Source organism: Pipistrellus hanaki, assembly GCF_964339955.1.
Source record: "Pipistrellus hanaki genome assembly, chromosome: 3".
NCBI classification, from domain to species: Eukaryota; Metazoa; Chordata; class Mammalia; order Chiroptera; family Vespertilionidae; genus Pipistrellus; species Pipistrellus hanaki.
The window spans coordinates 88,484,758-88,507,819 of record NC_140505.1 but is presented as its reverse complement, the minus strand read 5'-3'; the positions used below and the strand labels follow the sequence as shown (position 1 = coordinate 88,507,819).

Here is a 23,062-nt window from a genome sequence, read left to right as displayed (position 1 = left end):
ACGTGAGAAGTATCTAACCTAGAATAAAGATTCTTAAATTTCTATATATTACGTCCCCCAACTGTCAGAAATTATGTCACCTCTCTTTAGTCTTGGAAGCGTATAGATATCCTTTATAATAAAGAGCTAATATGCAAATGATCATCACGTCCTCATGCCAGAACTGCTCAGACAGTCAACTGGGGATAGAGGAATGAGGACCAGCTGGGCACAAATGAGCTTGCAAGAGAGGAATGGGGATCAGCCAAGCTGCAGCCTGGGAGAGGGACAAGCTGCCCACCTTGTAGTACTGGGCGCCAGCAACTGTGGCCGCACCTGCCACCTGGGAGAGGGAAAAGCTACCCACCCTGTGGTCCTAGGGGTCAGTGGCTGGGGCTGCAGCTCAGGAGAGGGACAAGCTGCCCAACCTGCAGTCCCGGGCACCTACACCTGTGGACAGCCCAGGCAAAGCCAGCCCAGGTCCTGGGTGCTTGCGACAAGCTAGAGGGAGGGAAGCCCAGGCCCTTGGGTGGCTGAAACTGGCTGGAAGAGAGAATCCTGGGTCCGAGGTGCAGGGCAAGTCAGAGTCAGTTAGAGGCAATCAGGCCAGCAGGGGAGCAGTTAGGGGTGATTAGGCCAGTAGAGGAGCAGTTGGAGGCAATCAGGCAGGCAGGCAAAGGGGTTAGGGGTAATCAGGCAGACAGACAGGTGAGCAGTTAGGAGCCAGTAGTCCCAAACTGTAAGAGGCAGTTGGACATCCCCGAGGGGTCCTGGATTGGAGAAGGTAAAGGCCTGGGTAAGGGACCCTCCCCCATGCATGAATTTTGTGCACTTGGCCTCTAGTTAATTAATATTAAACATTTTCATTCCTTTAAAAATAAAATATCTGAGAGCTAAAACTTATTTGATATAAAAATCCCATTCCTTTTTTTATTTTGTGTGATTTCTAGGCAGAGTAAATTGATTATTATGTACATTATTAAGAGAACACAACCTCAAATATAGATATTTGAGTACAGATGCCTAGCATAGTTTTCAAAGCCTTGAAGTATTTTATGCAACTATTTAGTTTGTATACTTACAAACTTCTGATTAAAATGCTCTTATTCTGCTATCTTGATGGTATAAAATTATAGCTATGAATTAGTGAATTAAATATTTGATCTCTGTAGTATTTTTTATGGGCTCAGATTGGGTTAATAATATGTAATATTTAGTAGAGAATAAATATAGTATTCTGGTGAAAAGTAGAACTTATATCTCATGAACCCTAACCTTTTGATACAAAGAAAAGACAGACTTTTATTTGCTGAGTGAGCCAAACCTATTTTATGAGTTGGAATTCAGAAGACATAGGCTATTTTATGAAATCCAAACATTAATTATTGTTTTAAAATTTTTGTACCATTGGTAGTGTTGACAAGGGAAATCACTGGCTAACTGATATTTTGAGATGAGCCTGCCAAAATTAAGGTCGAGAATTAATGATAGCCAACTGCAGCTCATGATACAGAAATAAATAATTATAAAACAGTATGCAAGAGCTTCAATTTCGTTGAGTGTCAGCACTTATTTCTTTTTTTAAGTCTATAATTGTAAAGCATGAGTCATCATCCTATGAGAAACAAAAATCCTTTGTTGAAAACAAGCACACAAACAAAACACTTGTTAAAAATATCACACACAGTTTCTGGCACCATGAGACTGATACAAAAAAAAGGGAGGGGTGGCATAAAATAAAACTCTTTTAATGACTTAAAACTTTCTGAAAGTTTCTACATTTACAAAAGAAAAACATTTAATGATACAAAAATTACCCATAGATTCACTCTAACTAACATGTTTGCCTAGTACTAAAGAGTAATCTTTGGAATTCATAGTACCCTGATGTGAACTTGTAACACGTGTTATTTAGATATGTTTTCATCACTTTCATCTGTTTCTTTTTCAAGCCCCTGTTGAAATTAGCCAATTCTACTATGTCTATTTCAGAGGCATAAGAGAACTGTCCAAGTTCCAAACTATCAGTGACAGAGTCTGTATTCAGTAACACTTGTTGGACAGTCAGTCTAATGGCACCATAGTAGCCTGAAGGTGTACTGGAATATCTTCCAGTTGTTTTTGAATGCAGCAAATGTTTTAAAAACAACAAACACTCAGTGCCTTTATCCATTCACTACATTTTCTTTTCTTCCTTTGTTCTGTTAAAGAAAAAATTAAAAATATTTTATTCTATTAGATTTTTAGCAGTTTTTTTAATTTGTTCAGTATAATTGAAAAAAGTTCAGTTTGAATATTCCTTTCAAATGTAGCTACAACTACTTTATTTCTGATAATAGAAGTCTTTTTTTCTTTATCTAATTATAGCACAGTTAAACCTAAAGGTAAAAACAGCAGTTGTAAATCCAAGTATTCATTACTATATAGTCACAATAACTAACTAAAAAAACACATTAACTTTATTCATCTGTATCTTTCATAATAAAGAATAAGGAGCCCAATTTGAAAATATAAAAGTAATATAGGTTCATTTTCAAAAAGTTAAAAATTTAAAGAAATAGCTGTCATTTGTAGTTCTAAGTGAAATGACCACTATTAGTGTTTTAGAGGATGACCCTGCTGTCATTTTTTCCCATATGTTTCTATTACTGTGGAGTATATTATTTTTTATACTACAACCCTTGCTTTCTCATGAACACCTTTCTAGAGACTGCTGAAGTTTCAATCAAATATGCTAATAGGATTTGGCATAGTTTTTTATATTATACATTATGCATGGGGAGTGTGACCCTCAGCCCAGCCTGCACCCTCTCCAATCTAGGACTTCTTGAAGGATGTCCATCTGCCTATTTAGGCCAGATCCTACTAGATTGGAGAGGGTGCAGATCCTACTAGGATCTGGCCTAAATAGGCAGTTGGGCATCCCTCTACAATCCAGGAATCCTGGCTCCAAACTGTTCTCCTGCCTGCCTTCCTGATTGCCTCAAACTACTTCTGCCTGCCAGCCTGATTACCCCTAACCACTCCCCTGCCAGCCTGATTGATGCCTAACTGCTCCCCTGCCAGCCTAATTGCCCCTAACTTCCCTCCCCTGCTGGCCTTGTCACCCCTAACTGCTCTCCCCTGCAGGCATGCGCCCCCCCCCCCAACTGCCCTTTCCTGCAGACTCGGTCACCCCCAACTTCCCTCTTCTGCCAGGCTGGTCACCTCCCCCCAACTGCCCACCCCTGCTGGCCTTATCACCCACAACTGCCCTCCCTTGCAGACCTGATCCTTCCCAACTGCCATCTCTTGTTGGCCATTGTGGTGACCATCTTGTGTCCACATAGGGGCAGTTAACTTGTGTGTTGGAATGATGGTCAATTTGCATATTATTCTTTTATTAGATAGGATAGAGGCATGGTGCATGGTTAGGGACAGATTGGTTTGCCCTAAAGGGTATCCTGGATCAGGGTGGGGGTTCCCTTGGAGTGTGGGATGACCTGAGTGAGGGACCTATGGTGGTTTGCAGGCCAGCCTTGCCCCCTGGTGACCCAAGTGGAGGCCCTTGTGTCTGGGATTTATTTATCTCCTATAATTGAAACTTTGTAACCTTGAGTGGAGGCCAAGACAGGCCAGGGCTGCGAAGCTTGGCTTTCTCCTTTGCTGGGGGCAACTCAAGCCTCCTGCTCTCTCCAGCTCTGTGGTTGCCAGCATTTTTTGTTGGGATTTATGAAACTTTGTAGCCTTGAGTGGAGGCCTGGCCCACCAGGGCTGTGGGAATCTTGGCTTCCTCCATTGCCTGGAAACTCAAGTCTCCTGCTCACTCAGTGGCTGCAGCCATCTTGGTTAGGTTAATTTGCATACTTGCTCCTGATTGGCTGGTGGGCATGGCTTGTGGGTATAGCAGAGGTACAGTCAATTTGCATATTGCTGTTTTATTAGATAGAATTATGTAGGTATTATGTATGTATACATATTAATGTATCTATATATGTACTCTTGCATAATACTTTTGTAATTTATGTGGATAAAATTATGTGAACATATGTACAGTTATTTTAAATACATTGGGTCTTTAAAAGAATTCTCAAATCTTTTGTTTCTAGTTTTTTTTTTCTTCTACTATACCTGCCATTTCTGTTTTATCAGTACTTTAGATCTCTCTTTTATAATTTCAATTTACCTTTTATTTTTCTCTGGCATGAGTAATACTCCCTGATACTCTGAGTGTTATTTTAGAAGTAGGGCATAGTGATTATGAGCTTGAGCTCTAAGACAGATTTTCTGGCTTTAAATCTCAGCACTACCACCTACCAGCCTAACTTTCTTGTCTGCCTCATGATCTCAGAGGTAAATTGACAATCATAATAGTTCTTACCTGAAAGCGTTGTTGTGAAGATAATGATATAACTACCTGATATATGTAATGTGTTTAGAATAGGGCTTAGCAAATAATACAAACCCCATACATATTAGCTAATCATTTTTTTAAAATAATACAAGAATGCTACTTTCCAGGTCACCCCTAACTGCCCTCTTCTGCAGACTTGATTACCCACAACTGCCCTGCCTTGAAGGCCTGTCCCTCTCTATTGCCCTACCCTGCTGGCCTTATCACCCACAACTGCCCTCTCTTGCAGACCTGATCCTTCCCAACTGCCCTATCATGCTGGCCATCTTGTTGTGGTCATTTTGTGTCCACATGGGGGCAGTCATCTTTGACATAAAAAGCTATGCTTAATTGAAGCACTCTGCAAGGTTCTATAATTCTATATAATAAAAGCCTAAAATGCAGTGTCCAGTTGTCCAGTCATCTATTCAACCAATCAAAATGTAACATGCTAATGATATGCTAAGGCCACTCAACTGCACACTATAATGTGCACTGGCCACCAAGAGGCAGACAGTCATCTGGATGACTAGTTGCTATGACGTACACTCGACCACCAGAGGGCAGATGCTCCCACTGGTAGGTTAGCTTGCTGCTAGGGTCCAGCAGATCAGGACTGGGTGAAATGGGCCAGATATGCCCTGGAGCCCTTCCATTGTCCCTCCCCAGCTGACCAACCTCCCATATCCCTCCCTTGCCTTAATTGTGCACTGGTGGGGTCCTTCTCCTAGCCTGCACCCTTTCTCAATCCAGGACCACTCGGGGATTGTCAGAGAGCTGGTTTCAGCCTGATCCTGCAGGCCAGGCTGAGGGGCCCCACTGATGCACGAATTTGTGCACTGGGCCTCTAGTTAAATATATAAAAGTCCAGCCTGTATATATGACTCGCATTGACCACCAGGAGGCAGACACTCAATTCAGGAGCTGCTGAGTCACAGCAATTTTTCAGAGTGCCCTCTCACACTCCTACATCCCTCAGGGGAAGTCAAACTTCCCGTTTTGACCCGATTCCCACAGGCCAGGGCTGAAGAATCCCACCTGCTGGAGGGACCCTACTCATTCTGCAGATCTCCTTCAAGCCCTGGAGCTGCCCCAAGTGCAGCTGATCAGGGAGGAATCTCAGGAGGTTGGCTCCAGACTCTCACCTAGTCCTGCCCCACCAGCCACCTTCTAATTAATTTCCTTTCAATGTGCACACCAGGCCTATAGATATATAGATATATAGGTATATAGATATATAGATATATAGATATATAGATATAGTGAGTTTGAAAAATGATGATAATTAGAAAGTCTACCAGGGAAGTCTTCCTTCATCTTTCCTTTTCTAGTTTTTCTCCCACAGACCATACATTTCTGCCAGAAATTAGTCAACAGAAGACCTAAAATTGCTGCTAGATCTATGTACTCCCTATTAGACCAAGTAGAGGAGTAGATTCCAGAGCTAACAGCAAGCTCTAGCACCCAGATTTCTTCTTTATTTATAATTAAATCTGTTGACACAAATAAGAAGTCCTGGCTGGTTTAATTAAACTTACATGAGTCATATGGTGTAGGAGAAACCAATATTCAGGTATTCAGGTATTATATTAAAATCTCATACATGGGACTTTTCTGAGTAACTAATTTGAAAAAAAAATGACCAGTATAGATTAACAATATAAAATAAATATTATATGTGATCAATTCAGTCTTGGTCAGCACGAGCTGTTAAAAAAAATACCACAAACTGAGACAGACATTTACTTCTTACAGTTCTGGACGCTGGAAGTCCATGACCAAGTTATTAATGATTGGCTTCTTCCTGGCTTGTAGTCAGCCATCTTCTTGCTATATGCTCACATGGCCTTTTTATGGTGCATGTGCTTGGAGAAAGAAAGAACTCACTCTTCCTCTTTTTCAAAGGACATTAATCTCATCATGAAGGCTCTATCATTTTTATCTCATCTAAACCTAATTATTTCCCAAAGGCCCCACCTCCAAATACCATCATGTTAGAGGTTTGGACTTCAACACATGAATTTTGAGGGATAAAACATTCAGTCCACAAGAAACTTAAATAAAGAAATGAAACTTTATGCAATATTTCATACTAATGTCATACAGAAACCTGAGAACTTACAACTCCAAGGTGATACCAGAGTTAATTTCTGTAAGTCACAGAGATTTTTTGTATACTTGATTTGAATATTTCTTGGCATTTTGTGCAGTTTTTTTACTGGAGTTTTATGACAATTTCTATGTTGAAATTTTATATTTGCTCAAATACTACTTTATAATAGTAGGAATCATTTTTACCCTTACTAAAATTCATCTTAAAAATAAATAAGAAAACATATTTCTCTAGATACCACTTTGTTCCCATTTAAAGCAAAACTTGAAACTAATGTCACATCTATTGTCTTCCAGTTTTCTCCTAACACTCCATCAGATCTTTATTTCCTTTACTTCACTGAAACAGTTCTGTTGAAGATAATTGGTGGCTCTTCTTTGCCAAATCTAATGATCTTGGTTTTTACTTTAACTTGTCAGCGGCATTTGAGACAACTGGTCATCCCTTTCTATTTTTATTTTTTAAAATGCTTTTGCACTTGACTCCATTACCATCACTGAGACCCTTCTCAACATTCTTTGCTCAGTTTTCTTTATTGCCCTGATCTCCGAATGCCCCATTTAGTCACTGGATCCATTGTCTTCTTTTATTCTGACTCGTGGATTTACAAATCATCAGCATCTCAGTGACTCCCAATTATATTTACAATCTAAACCTTTCTATTGAAATCCAGAATTATATACCCACTTGGCTAATTTGATATCATAGCTTGGATATGTAAAATGTACCTCAATTTTAATATGCCCAAAACTTTTTATTTCCAGCTCTAAATTTGATTCTCCACAGTCTTTTCCACATCTCTTTAATGCAATTTTATCTTTTCAGTTGGTCAAGACAGAAAAACTTGGATTCATCTGTTACTCATGTATGACATCCAATCTATCAGAAAACTCTTTTGACTCTTCCTTTATATGACCTGCAGATAACCATATTATATCACATCCACTGCCATCACCTACTCCAATATTCTGTTCTCTTTCCTGGATATTTGTAAAGCTTCCTAATGACTCTGCTTCAACTCCTGGGCCCTAAGGTCTATGTCACAAAAGCCAAAAATAATGCTCTTAAAATATGTCATTTTATAGCACCCCCATGTTCAAAGTCTTCCTACGCTTTTGTATAGAGACACTGGATTTACAAACATTGGAGGGACCACATATTAAAAATCCAATTTTGACTCACAACCTACAGAAACTAGGGAACCAAATGACAACCTCTGTAGCAATCAGCCCAAAATGGTCAGGACTTGATCAATTACTGACAGCTTTGTTTGTTTTTGTCCCTATTTTCAACTTAAGACCAACTAGTTACAAAGAATGTTTGCTTCCTAGTTAGTCCTCTTACAGTTTCCCTGTGCTAATAGCCTATACTCAGGGCACACTTAAAGCCTTCTCTTTATTTAATTCACTCTAAAGCTTTCTCATTCTTCTGTCTACTTTTGAGTTTCTGCCAAATACAAGATTAATGGTGGCTGACTCATTTGCTATAGTAACTGAATAAATAGTTCACTTGTTGTAATCCCATTGGTTGGTCTTTATTTCCACAATATCTTTCTCTAAGTAAATTACAAAGTCCTTCCAATTGTCCTGAAAGCTCCAGGTAATCTGCTTACCACCCAGCCCTTCTCTGTCCCCATGTCCTACCCTCTCCTTCTTGCCTAGGTTATTCTGAACACTCAATTTACTCCTGCCTATTCCTTGTACACACCTGACACAACCGGGCCTGAGGCCCTTTTTACTTGTTCAGCCCTTTGCCTGGAATTCTCTAAGTTATTCACAGAAAGTTTTTCATTACTACCTTGCAATCTCAGTTCAAATGTGACTCCTCTATCAGAGATACTTTCCATGACTTTCCTAAATAACACAGTCAACTCATGAATATACCCTGCTCAGCCCTCTCTTTTTTCCCCTCAGCATATTCTATATTCTTTATATCATTTGTCACCTCCTGAAATAATACATATTTTCTTGTATGTTTGTTTATTTTCTTTCTCCTCTCCATCCCCAACTAGTATGAGAATGAGACTAGGGATTTTGTTTTCTTCAATATCCCCTATTTTTAATACAGTGTCTGGCAAGTAGAAGTCACCCAATCAATGTTTGATAAATGAATCCTATATAAAAGGATTCATTTATAAAAGCCGAATATGCAAATCGTCTGAACAGCAAAACAACAAGTGGAATGACCAGTCGCTATGACACACACTGACCATCAGGGGGCAGATACTCAATCCAGGAGCTGCCCCCAGCCCTCAGGCACCAGGCCAGCCAAGATGGGTGTCAGTGTCCCCCTGTACCCCCCTCCCCCATTGCCCCACATTGCCCCACAGAGGGAGGCCACCTACGGCAGTTGGGGATGGGCCTGGCTAGCGAGCAGGTCTGGGCCACCTCCCCTCCCCCATCACCCAATCAGGTGCCTCCCACAGAGGAATCCTGAGGGGAACCAGAAGAATGAATGCCAACCTCTCTTTGCTTTTGCACGGTCCTCTGAATTCTGCTATGTTCCCCTTTGGCTGACCAAACCAAAAGCCAGAGCACAAGGGAAACTTTGATGTGGTTCTCATTAGTCAGTTCCAGGGGCACAAGGAAGGGTGGAGAAGGATGGAATGTGGACCTCGAGGGCCTGTGTTCACAATTCCAGTGTTCTTTTTTGTAATATCAGAACCAGTGTGGCTTACTTTTTTAAAACACAAACCATTTTCTGTGTATATATGCCAGTGAAACAGATTCCTTGGCAAATACCAACATAATCTGTTTGAGGTTTATCATGTCAAACTATTGAACTAAATGTGTTGTTGAACTAAAAGTAGTTTTATATGGAACAATGGGGGGGTTTTTTCAACAATTTATGCCATTTTTATTATTTAGTATACCTTTCATATACCTTAAAATGAGTTATTGAATCTTATTATCTATATATCCTACCTAATAAAAGAGTAATATGTAAATTAACCATCACTCCGCTACACCCACAAGCCATGCCCACCAGCCACACCCACCAGCCAATCAGAGCGAGTATGCAAATAAACCCAACCAAGATGGCTACCAGAAGGTTTCCCCAGCAACAGAGGAAGCCAAGCTTTCCACACACTCTGGCAGGTCCAGGCCTCCGCTCAAGAATACAAAGTTTCAATTATAGAAATGGCGGCAGCCATGGATGGAGCAGGAGGCTTGGCTCAGCTCCAGGCTACAAAGTTTCAATTTTAGAAGGTAAATAAATTCCAGATACTAGGGCCTCTTCTTGGGTCCCCAGGGGTCATGGCTGGCCTGCAAACCATCATAGGCCCCTCACCCAGGCCGCCCCATGCCCCAAGGGAACCCCACCCTGATCCAGGACACCCTTCAGGGCAAACCAGCTGGTCCCCACCCTTGCACCAGGCCTCTATCCTATCTAATAAAAGAGTAATATGCAGATTGACCATCACTCCAACACACAAGATTAAGATAGCTGCCCCCATGTGGTCAAAGATCTTGCCCCCGTGTGGACACAAGATGGCCAGCAGGGGAGGGCAGTTGGGAGGGACCAAGCCTGCAAAGGAGGGCAGTTGGGGAGACCAGGCCTGCAAGGGAGGGCAGTTGGAGGCGATCAACCCTGCAGGGGAGGCCAGTTAGGGGTGACCAGGCTGGCAGAGGAGGGAAGTTGGGGGCAAAAAAGCTGGCAGGGGAGCAGTTAGACATCAATCAGGCTGGCAGGGCAGTGGTTAGGGGTGATCAGGCTGGCAGGCAGAAGCAGTTAGGGGAAATCAGGAAGGCAGGCAGATGAACAGCTGGGAGCCAGCAGTCCTGGATTGTGAGAGGGATGTCCAACTGCCCATTTAAATGGGCAGTCAGACATAGCTCGAGGGGTCCCAGATTGGAGAGAGTGCAGGCTGGGCTGAGGGACACCTACCTGCCCCCATGCACAAATTTTATGCACTGGGCCTCTAGTATATATATAAAAGGCTAAGCAAACGGCCAACCAGCTGACTGATCAGTAGATATGACACATGCTGCCCACCAGGGGGCAGACACTCAATATAGCAACTTTTCAGAGTGCCCTCTCCCATCCAGGACCCCTCAGGGGCTGTTGGCAAGCCAGTTTCATCTCAATCCCCACAGGCCAGGCTGAAGGACCCCACCTGCCAGAGGGACCCTGCTAATTCCGCAGATGCACCTGGCTGGGGAAGGACAGCGGGAGGTTGGCTCCAGGGCATGTCCAGCCCATCTCACCCAGTTCTGCCCAGCTGCCACCTTCTAATTAATTTCCTTTAAATGTGCACTGAGTCACTAGAATAAATATAATGTTGTATACCCTGTATTATTGTTATTCCAGGGGAAGAAATAAACCACAAACTTGTTTATTGTACCAGATGAACACATTAATAAATTCTAAAGGAAATGCTATAGTTTTTTGAGGCAAACTTCATTGTCTTTATTTTTAAATTTATTTTTATTGTTGGGAGTATTACAGATGTCCCCTATTTTCACTCCTTATCCCCCATTTACCTAGCTCCCACCCACACCAGCCTACATTTCACTACTGTGTGTGCCCATAGGCTACATATGTATATATGTATATGTTATTTGTTTAATCTCTTTCCACCCTCTTCCCCACTTCCCTCTGAGATCTGTCAGCCTGATCCATGCTTCTATGTCTCTGGACCTATCTTGCTCATCAGTTTATTTTGTTCATTAGATTCCACATATGAGTGATATCTTATGATACTTGTCTTTATCCAAGTGGTTTATTTTGCTTAGCATAATATTCTCCAGGTTCATCCATGCTATCTCAAAAGGTAAGAGATCTTTTTTTACAGCTGCATAGTATTCCATTATGTAAATGTCCCACAGCTTTTTTATATATATATATTTTATTGATTTTTTTTTTTTTTTTTTTTTTTTTTTTTTTACAGAGAGGAAGGGAGAGAGATAGAGAGCTAGAAACGTCGATGAGAGAGAAACATCGACCAGCTGCCTCTTGCACACCCCCCACTGGGGATGTGCCCACAACCAAAGTACATGCCCTTGACCAGAATCGAACCCGGGACCTTTCAGTCCGAGGGCCGACACTCTATCCACTGAGCCACACCGGCCTCGGCGATCCCACAGCTTTTTTATCCACTCATCTACTAATAGGTACTTAGGCTGTTTCCAGATCTTAGCTGTTGAAAATAATGCTGGTATGAACATAGGGGTGTATGTAATCTTTCAGATTGGTGGAACTACTATTTTAAAAATAACAAACAAACCAAGATAACAAGTATTGAAGAGTGGATTGTTATTTTTTAGTTATTTAAAAGGAACACATTTAGGGTTAGATAAACAAATATAGTATACTTAGCAAGATTTGAGGTTTTTTGTTTTGTTTTGTTTTGTTTAATATATTTTATTGATTTTTTTTGCCCCCCTCCCTCCCTTACATACCTTCCCTCCCCAGAGTTTTATGTCCATTGGTTGTACTTATATGCATGTACACAAGTCCTTCGGTTGATCTATTATCTCCCCCAAATCTCCCTCCCCACCCCGCTGTAATTTGACAGTCTGCTTGTTGCTTTACTGTCTCTATATCTATCTTTTGGTTCATCAGTTTATAATGTTCTTTATTATCCATAAATGAGTGAGGTCATGTGGTGTTTCTCTTTCATTGATTGGCTTATTTCACTCAGCATGCTGCCATAAAAAAAAGATTTGAGTTTTAATCCTGTCTTACCAGAAAGAGTCCTTGACAAAAAAATTCAACTCCACAAGTCTGAGTTTCCTCATATATAAAGTAAAAGGGGAGACAAAATGCCATCATAGGTTTCTTCCAAATCTAAAATTTTACTACTTAATTGAAAGGTATTGATTAAGTTGGATTTTAAAGGAAACATATCACCAGCACTTATTAATTGAGAAAAAATAATCACTGTAGATAAAAGCAATGTTGGCTTTTATTTCTAGGTTAAGAATTCACTAATCCAAGATCTCCATACTGTATAACAACTTGTCCCCTCTCCTTCCTTCCCCTCACACTGTATTTTTCTAAAAGAATATCCAAGGGGGGGAATCAATCATTAGAGAAATTTTAATTTGCATAGGATTGTTTCAGAAATGAGAAACAGTGACTGTGATTGTGTTTTCTCCTTAGAACCAACTGTATTTATTCCCCAGTCTGAATACTCCACTGAGGAAGATGTTGGTGAACTATTCATTCCCATCAGGAGAAGTGGAGATGTGAGCCAGGAGTTGATAGTGATCTGTTATACACAACAAGGTAGCTGGAAATACGCCCCCCCCCCCAAGATAAAAATAAGTGTCTTTAACATGTTGGTAACATAACATCATGTTAAGAGAGGTATACTTTATAATTATAATTTCCATAGGAAAAAAAGCATTTATCCAGAAATCTTCCTTCACCATTGCACTTTTGAAAACTGCTCCAAGAGCACCTGAAGGACTCTGCTGCCTCTTACACAAAAATATTTTTTTTACTTGGTTTTCTTACTCTACTTTTCAATGCTTTGTGGGTTATAAGAAATTGAAGGTCCCACATTCTCCGCCCCACCAATCCCCCCGCCCCCCCCCACAAGGCTGCTGAAGTAGAAGGTAGTAATTATTAAAATAGAAAACAAAACAAAACAAAAAGCAAAGAAATCATACCTATGGAAGAAAACTAATTTCATACTAGATTGAAACTCATTGCAATCAAATTTCAGAATATTTATTTTGCTCATGGTTAAGTATCCTCTGAAAGGTGATTTTATATAATTTATGTAATTAAAATTAATACATAATATTTATTAAAATATTCATAATATAACTTAATATTCATTAATATTTTTGGAAAATAAGTAGACTTTCTAAAGGTGCAACAGAAAAAGTCATATATGCTACTGATATCTGAGTTTATCTTTAAAATTTCTATTAATGAATATGCAGGTAGTAGAGAATGATGATTAAAATTATTGCCTTCAGAATCAGCCTTCAGCTCTGGGTTATATAGTTTAACCGATAAGCCTAGATTACCAAATGCATAAAACTCAATAGAATAGAATGGTTGAGAGGATCAATGAGGCAATGCACTTGATACTTTATTTGCACACAGTAAGCAGTTGTATAATAGAAGCTATTGTTTTGTAATATTGTGTTGTTCTAAAAGACCACTAGAAGAAAGTAGAGAAAACATTTGAAACTTAATATTTATCATATGTTTGAGACCATTGTGAAGTTAATGTGTGATACTAGAACATATAATTGCTGTTGTACTTTCTAAGGGTGTTAATACATATTAATTGACCATTGAAATGCTGTGTGTGAAAATTATTTTTTGAAATATCCTTGAGATATATTCTACATAAAACATGTTTTGTATTTTCTCTGCCTCAAGGAACAGCAAGCGGAACTGTTCCAACATCTGTGCTGTCCTATTCTGATTACATATCCAGGCCTGAGGACCACACCAGTGTCATCCGATTTAACAAACACGAGAGTGAGAAAATGTGTCGGATTGTTGTGATTGATGACTCCTTGTATGAAGAGGAAGAGATATTCCATGTGCTTCTGAGCATGCCTATGGGTGGTAGAATTGGATCAGAATTCCCAGGGGCTTGGGTTACAATCATCCCTGACAAAAATGATGGTAAGTACTAATACACCTGAAAAGTATTCTTCTTTCCAGGCAGATGAACATAAAGCATAGATTTCTAGACAAAAAAAAATAAAAATAAAAAAATAACAGTGTAAAAAATACCACATGACATTAATTTTACTCTTGATTTTATGGTGTGATTAAGTTTCAAGTTGGCTAGATTAAATAGAGAAGAGACCGGGATGGCAGGACACAGGCTTTATTGGAGGGAAGGGTACCTCTGCCGGCTGCTTCCACGGAGAGGAGCGGAAGAGACTGAGCGAGGGGCTTACAAGCATCTTTAAGGCTAGAGGGCGGGGCTTAGGGCACTCAGCACATGCTGATTGATTAGGGACTTAGGAATGGGGGCTTAGGGTATTTGGCAGGTGCTGATTGGTGGTTCAGAGCTCAGGAATGTCTGTCCGCAGGTGGGGTTTGTCTGTCCATCAACTGGAGAAAGGGAAGATCTATCACAAACTATTTGTCTTTCTTAATTTATTATTTTTATTTAGTTTATTGGGCTGACATTGGTTAACATAAATATATGTTTCAGGTGTGGGTTTCTGTTACAAGATCTGTATATTGCACTGTGTGCCCACTACCCAAAGTCAAATCTCCCATCTCTTTCTGTGGGTCCTTGTCCCATGATATTTGAAGAATAAATTCGTGGACTAAAAGATTTTAAATAAAAATTTGGAAATTTGTTGGAAGCATATACAAACTCCCCTTAGGAAGGGAGGGAGGGGACCCCAAATGGGAAAAACCTGCTCGCGCTCTCTCTCGCACGCTCTCTCTCTCTCTCTCTCTCTCTCTCTCTCTCTCTGGTTCTTTGTCTCCGGATTTATAAGCTCTTTGTCTGAACATGATCCTTTCTAATTGGACTCTTCCTTAATTTATGACCCTGTGCTTTCCTAATTGGTCATTCTTCTGCAGAATATCAGTTTCAAAGGTCAAAGCCCACCTGGTGCTCCCTCTTCCTCTTCCCCTTATCTTGCGACATTCCTCTACTCTCTGTAAAATATGCCTTTCTCCCCCCTTATCTTGTAACATTTCTCTATCCTCTGTGAATGTGGATTGAGGTAACTAAGTGTTTTTGTTTGCTTCTTGGATTTGAGGATCTAGTTCTCTCCATTCCCTTCTCCTTTTCTTCCTCCTCCACAATACCTATAATTCTAATATTGCTTTTTCTGATAGAGTCAGCTAATTCTCATAGAGCTCTTTCATTTTTCTTTATTATCAGATCTCTCTATTCTTCCCTCTGTATCATTTCTCCCCTCCACCTCCTGCCATGTAATTCCTTGATTCCTATCTTTGATATCACTAATTCTTTCCTCCAGCTGGTTGGTTGTTTTCTATGCTCAGTAGTTCACTCTTAATTTCCTTTATGGTATGCTTCATTTCCAGAATTTCTGATTGAATCTTTTTTAAAGTTTCAGTCTCTTTGATAAAGTACTCCTTTTGTTCATTGATTTATTTTCTGCATGCATTGAATTGCCTTTCTTTATTTTCTTGCATCTCATTGAGTATTTTCAGAACTGCAAACTTGAAATTTCTGTCATTTATATCACATATTTCCATGTATTCCAGCTTGCTTTCTGGAGATTTTAATTTTCTTTCTGATCATCCTCATTACCATGGTTATTTATGGTATATGCTATTCTCCTTTGACTAGGCATGTAGCTTTTGCTGAATCAGTTTTTCTACCATTTGCCAGGAGATGTTGCAGAATCTCAAGATTGTTGACTTCTGGGATCTCCCAACTTGACCACCAAGGCCTCTGTGGGATCCCCCTCCAAGGACCCCTCTCGGGGATCAATCACAGAGGGAAACATTTCTTGGTTTACAGTTAATAGACTCCTGGACATGATTATGAGGGCAATGGGAGGCGAGTTTTTGGAGTCCAAGCACTGGCAGAGCTCTGTGTCCATTTCTTTGTCTGAAACATCACTGTAAGCCGGACAGTGGCTGGCAGCATGACCCTACGGCCCCTGTCCTGCTGTGCGGACCCTCTCTGTCACTCTTAGCTGAAGGAAGTGCCTGCTACACTGATTTTCTCCCCTCTCCCAGCCAAGCCATGAGCTTCCAGCTGCAGGGCTGAATCTGTGGGCTATCTGCACTTTCCTCCCTTTTGCCCCCACCCCCGCCCTTTAAACTTGGTTATCCACCTTTAAATCTTTCGATGCAAGGGTCTTTCAAGTGTGTAACTGTGTCGAGCAATGATTTCTTGTTGAGTTGTAGTTGGTTAACTTGTTGAAATTTCAGGGAGAGAAGACAAGGTGCTCTCTCATGCCACCATTCCTGATGTCCTCAATTTAATATTTTTAAAGGGCAGAAATTACACCTGTGTGGTTTCTCCCTCAGTGCAGTTTCTCTTACCTTGCCACCTACCATTAGTTGATTAAATTTTTAAATATTATGATAAAGAATTGAAGCCATTTTAATAAATTTAATTTCCTTTTTTTGTTTGTTTTGTGTTGCTTTTAAAGGTTATGTTTTATAACATTAATCTCAGTGTTCAAACTCACTTTTCAAAGAAACCAACCAGACAAATGAATAACTATAAAGGTATACATACATGGAAAATTAAGTTCTACAGGTATCTCTGTGCACCCCCTCCCTAGAGGTGCACCCTCTCCAGAGGAGGGGGCATCCTAGACTACTCTTCCTGAGGAAAATAAGTTTTTGAAAGGTAATCCTTCCTTCTGAATAGAAAAAGGACCTAAAGGGTCTAATGTTTCCTTTCAAGAATAATTTGTTTTTTCCTTTGAGGAAAGAGAGAACAAGAAGAAAGTCTGATTAATCTAGTGAGTAAAATGAGAGCAATAAACTAAGAGATAAGACTTCCAGTACTTGAATATTTTCCTTTTCCCTCTTGAATTTTTCCTCATGGAAGATGAAAGAGAAAGAAGTTGGTATGCTGAATCTTTTGGTTCAGGAAAGGCTGGGTAAGAGTCAAAACACTTTAATCTGAAACTCAGGATGTTTTTACCTTAAACTTAGATAATATCCTACATGTATAAGCTATTCTAATATATTTAAATGTTGCTTTAGTTTTTAGTTTAACAAACAATTATATTGTACTAGAGGCCCAGTGCACGAAATTCATGCAGGAGGATGGGGTTGTCCCTCACCCTGGCTCACATCCTCTCACAATCTGAGACCCCTCAGGTAGGGTCCCTAGGCCTGGCCAGCGATCAGGGCCTATCGGGGCTTTCCTTTCCCTGTCTGTTGGCAGCTGGCTCTGCCACTGCCACTGCTTGCAATCTGTGTGGTGCTGTTCCCCCTCCCCTGTCACCTGTTGCCTCACTCTATAGGTGACAGGAGTGGAGTGTAATTGCTTGGCTGGCCTGAGCCTCTCTCTGTGAGGCATTTAATCATGAGGCCCCCAGATCAGTCACCCCTCAGAGGAAAACCCTGCCCACCTGCCACAACACCGCAGCTGGGTGACCTGGGCCTCCCTCTGTGGGGTGAGAGTGGGGCAGTGGTGGGGCCCCCAACCAATCACATTGCACCCGCCTTGACTGGCCTGGCACAGTGTATGTCATGGGGTGGTCATCCAGAAGGTCATCTGGATAGTTGTTCTGATGTTTGGTCGTTAAGTCAATTTGCATATTATGCTTTTATTATTATATATATTTAAATAAATATAGAAGTTTTATTTTAAATTTGATTGCTCTTATAAAGGAAGCCAATATTTTAAATGTCAGTCAAAACAAAACTAATAGCCGAAACTGGTTTGGCTCAGTGGTAGAGCGTCGGTCTGCGGACTGAAAGGTCCCGGGTTCGATTCCGGTCAAGGGCATGTACCTTGGTTGTGGGCACATCCCCGGTAGGGGGTGTGCAGGGGGCAGCTGGTCGATGTTTCTAGCTCTCTATCTCTCTCCCTTCCTCTCTGTAAAAAATCAATAAAAATATTTTTTTAAATAAAATAAAATAATAAAAAAAATAAAAAAACAGAACTAATAATAATCCACTGTAAATGCTTATCTGCATTCTCCCTTTCCCTCTCCCTCTATTTCTATTAATGTCAAAAGAAAGTATGGATTGATTTAATTTTTAAAGTTTAAAATAGAATTAACAATTACTTTATTTCCGTTTGTTTTGTTGCAAAAAATTCTTCCCCATAGGATTGCTCTAGAATGCATATGGGGGGAAATAAAAGTACAGAAAAATATTTTATTGACGTATTAATTGACATGGCATTATATTAGTTGCAGATGTACAACATAATTATTCAATATTTATATGTATTGGGAAATAATCATCACAAATAAGTGTAGGTAATGTCCATCAACATATATAGTTGAAAATTTTTCTCCCTGAAGAGAACTTTTAAGATTTATTAAGTAATAAATAATTTGCAACTATTAGCAGCTTTCAAATATGTAAAACAGTATTAATAACTATAGTCACCATGATGTATAGTACATCTCCATTACTTATTTATTTTATAACTGGAAGTTGTGTCTTTTAACTTGTTTACCCATTTTGCCCACCCTCTACCTCCTGCCTCTGGTAACCGTAAATCTCTTTTCTGTATTTACTAGAGGCCTGGTGCATGAAAATTAGTGCACTTGCAGGTCTTTCAGCCTAGCCTATATGTTCTCACAATCTGGGACCACACGGGTAGGGTCCAGTCCCATCGCAGCATGGCTCTGGTTCCTCAGGCCTGCAGGCTGGCAGGGGAGGGACCAAGAGGCCAGTCTAATTACAGCATGGCTTCAGTTCCCTGGAGCCTGCAGGAGGGGGAGAGACCAAGATTCCCAGTATGATTCGCAGTATGGGTATGGTTCCCCAGAGCCTGCAGGTGTGGGAGGGATCTAGAGGCCAGTCCAATGGTAGCGTGGCTTCATTCCCACAGCTCCCTCCCACCGTCACAGCACAGGCAGCCGGGACCCCGGACTGACTTCCGCCACGCAGGTCGAAAACCCAGCCTCGTGTTCAGTTGTCCATCCAGTCATTTAGGTTGTGATGGACCCTGACTCTTTATATATTAGGATGAGTTTTATTTTCTCTTTAGATTCCACACACAAGTAAGATGATTTGGTATTTCTCTTTCTCTGTCTTATTTCATGTAGCAGAATGCCCTCAAGGGCCATGCATGTTGCTGCAATTGGCAAGATTCCTTTTTACTTTTTAGAATGAATAATATTGTGTTGTATATATATGCCACATTTTTTTCTTTATTGCTAAAAGTATTATAGTATCCCTTCCCTCCCACCCTCCCCTCTTCCCTCTGAGATTTGTTATTCTGTTCATTGTTTCTGTGTCTCTGGATCTATTTTGTTTATCAGTTTATTTTGTTCTTGAGATTCCACATTTGAGTAAGATCATGTGATACTTATCTTTCTCAGACTATGCCTCATTTTTTAAAAATCTATCAACACTTAGGTTTTTTCCATGTCTTGACTATTGTAAAGAATGCTGCAGCCCAGCCAGCATGGCTCAGTGGTTGAGCATTGACTTATGAACCAGGAGGTCACAGTCCTATTCCCAGTCATGGCATATTCCTGGGCTGAGGACTTGATCAGCAGTGTTGAGTGTGCAGGAGGCAGCCAATCAATGATTCTCTCCCATCATTGATTTGGTTTTTTTCCTCTCTCTCCCTCTCCCTTCATCTCTGAAATAAAAAAATAAATAAATAAAAAATCCTATCTATTAAAGAAGAAACATTTAAATTGACCATCACACCATCACAAATATGGCACTGCCCATAGCTACAAGATGGTGGCTCCTAGTCCCCTGAACCCTATCAGAGTCCCTGTCCCCTGCCTCGGGGGCAGCAGCCGTGTGGTGTCAGAGTCCCCCTGTCCTTTCAGCCTTCAGCAGGGGTGGCAGGTGCACGGTGCTGCCAGAGTGCCCCAGTCCTTTCACAGAAAATGGGTTGCCTCAAAATTTGGTTAAGCTTCTTAGGACAAAAAGCATTCAAAAATCTTTGAAAAGGGAATTCCAATATTTATAAAAATTTGGACTAGACAATTCAAGATTATTTCCACTATAACCTTCTATAATATTGTGATATTAACATTCTGAATTCACATAGTACCAGCTGTATTGTATGCAAGTAGATATTATTTAAAAAGAATGGCCATTATTATTAAAACTACTCATAAAACCACACTGTTTGTATGTCAAGGACATTCTGTGTGATTTTCCTAATGGCTGGAATTAATGCTCCTAAACTGGCAGTTGGACATCCCCAAATTGGAAAGGGTGCAGGCCGAGCTAAGGGACACCACCACCCGCCTCCCCATGCACAAATTTTGTGCACTGGACCTCAGTAAATAAATAACTAAATTAATAAGTATGTTGCAGTGTGTGTTCATAGGATACATACATCTTGTCAAGTTAGTTTTGTTTCTTTAAATAAATACCAAGAAGTAGAATTGCTGAATCTTATGGTAGTTCCAATTTTTATTTTCTGAATAAGCTTCATACTGTTTTCCATAGTGGTTCCACCAATTTACATTCCCATCAACAGTGTACCAGGTTCTCTTCTCCACATCCTCACTAGTACCTGCTATTTCTTGTCTTTTTGATAATATACATTCTAACATGTGTGAGATATCTTATGGTGGTTTTGATTTCCATTACCCTGATTATTAGTGATATTTGTATGCCCTCTTTATAAATATCTATTCAGATCTTCTGCCCATTTTTTAAAAACAGATTGTTTGTATTTTTTTGCTATTGAGTTATGAGTTATTTTTATATTTTTTTAATATTAACTTCTTATCATATCTATGACTTGCAAATATTTTCTTCCATTTCATAGGTTGCCCTTTTATTTTGTTGATAGTATCCTTTGCTGTGCAGTTTTAGTTTAATGTAATCCCACTTTAAATTTAACTTTTTGTTGCCTTCACATTTGGAGTCATATTAAAAAAATCATTGCCAAGCTATGACAAAGGGCTTACTGCCTATGTTTTCTTCTTGATTTTACAGTTTCAGGCTTACATTTAAGTCTCTTTTTCCTAATTTTATTTTTATTTATATTGAATTTATTGAGGTGACATTGATTAATAAAATTAGACAAGTTTCAGGTATACAATTTACAATACAAGATCTGTATATTGTATTATGTGTTTATCACCTCATCATTCTGTTTCCATCACAGTTTATCCCCTGTACCTTTTTCTAACCTCCCTTAATCAATCACCAAAGGCTCTGTGCCCATGAGTCTTTTTTTTTTTCCTTTGCATAATCCCTTCACCCTTCTCACCTAGTCTCCAATCCCCTCCCCAGTGACAGCTGTCAGTTGTTTTCTCAATCTATGAGTTTGTCTCTGCTTTGTTTGTTAGTTTGGATGATTTGGTATTTTTCTCTGTTCATTGGATTCAACATACAAGTGAAATAATATGATATTTGCCTTTTTCCAACTGGCTCATTTCACTTAACATAACATTCTCCAGGTCCATCCATGCTGAAGCAAGCCATGAATCCATTTTTACTTCATTCTTGTGTATCTGTAAGAATTGTCCAGTTTCCTTATCTTGCATGTAGCTCTCCAGTTTTTCCACCAGCATTTATAGAAGAGATTGTCCTTTTCCCACTCTATATCCTTGGCTATTTTATTGTAAAATAATTTACCATATATGGGTGGGTTTATTTCAGAGTATTCCACTCTGTCCTATTGGCCTATGTGTCTGTTTTTATGCCAGTACTATATTGTTTTGGTTACAATAGTTTCACAGCATAGTTTTCAGTCACCATGACACCTCTAGTTTTGTTCTATTTCAAGATAGCTTTGCAATTTGGTGTCTTTTGTAATAAATACCATACAAATTTTAGAATTGTTTGTTCTATTGCTGTGAAAAAATACCATTGGAATGTCAATAGGGATTGCATTGAACATGTAGATTTTATCAACTAGTGTGGACTTTAACGATATAAATTATTTCAATGTATGGCAAAAAATATCTTTCCATTTGTTTATATCCTCTTTAATCTCTTTCATTAATGTCTTATAGTTTCAGTGGATTGGTCTTTTATTTGCTTGGTTAAATTTATTCCTAGGTATTTTATTTTTTTGTTATACAATTGCAAATGAAATATAATTTTTTCAAGTTTACTTAATTTATAAATATTTTATCATTTTTAATTATGATATACATATAATATTATATTAATTTCAGGTTTACAACATAGTGATTAGGTATTTATATAGCTTACTAAGTGATCACCACAATAAGTCTAGTACTCACTAAACACCATACAGAAACATTACAATATTATTAACTATACTAGAGGCCTGCTGCATGATATTTGTGCACAGGATGGGGGTCCCTCAACCTGACCTGCTGAACCCTCTCCAATCTGGGAGCCCTCAGGAGATGTCCTACTGACAGCTTAGGCCCCAGCGGGCCTAAGCCACAGTCAGGCCTCCCTCTGCAGGAGGTGACCAGGCTGATCAGGGGAAAGTGCTGCTCCCATCATCCCACTGCTGCTGCCACTGCCAGCTGCTGCAGCCACCAAGGTGTTTTCATCAACACGAAATCCAGTCCCTTCACCACAAAAAAAAATAATGACAACCTTCTGTAGGCATTTACTAGATATCTCTTTCATAAGATATGACATTTCTTTGTTTGTTTCTTTCTTTCTTTCATCTTTCTTTTTTTATCTTTCTCCTTCCTTCCTTCCTTCCTTCCTTCCTTCCTTCCTTCCTTCCTTCCTTTCTTTCTTTCTTCCTTTTTTTCTTTCTCCTTTCCTCACCTGAGGATATTTTTCCATTGATTTTTAGAGAGTGTGGAAGTGAGAGGGAAAGACAGAGAGACTCATCAATGTGAGAGGGACACTTTGTTGATTGCCTCCTGCATGAGCCCTGACCTAGGCCTCAGCCAGGGAGGAGCCTGCAACCTAGGTACATGCCCTAGATCAGAATCAAACCTGGACCATGCAGTCGGCAAGCTGATGCTCTATCCACTGAGCCAAACCAGCCAGGGCAGTATATGACATTTCTTAGCCCCTCTAGCAGCAGATCTTCATTTTTCCCTCCAGGAGTGAGGTGGAAAAAC

At 39.9% G+C, this 23,062-nt stretch overlaps 1 protein-coding gene across 1 annotated transcript in view; it reads left to right on the top strand.

Moving 5' to 3' along the window:
• Positions 1 to 23,062, top strand: part of FREM2 (FRAS1 related extracellular matrix 2) — a 288,182-nt gene that overhangs the window by 157,999 nt on the left and 107,121 nt on the right. Inside the window, exons 5-6 of the mRNA XM_084879506.1 lie at positions 12,570 to 12,695; positions 13,809 to 14,060. Of these exons, the coding sequence (XP_084735632.1) occupies positions 12,570 to 12,695; positions 13,809 to 14,060 (378 nt within the window). The remainder of the gene's footprint in view (positions 1 to 12,569; positions 12,696 to 13,808; positions 14,061 to 23,062) is intronic.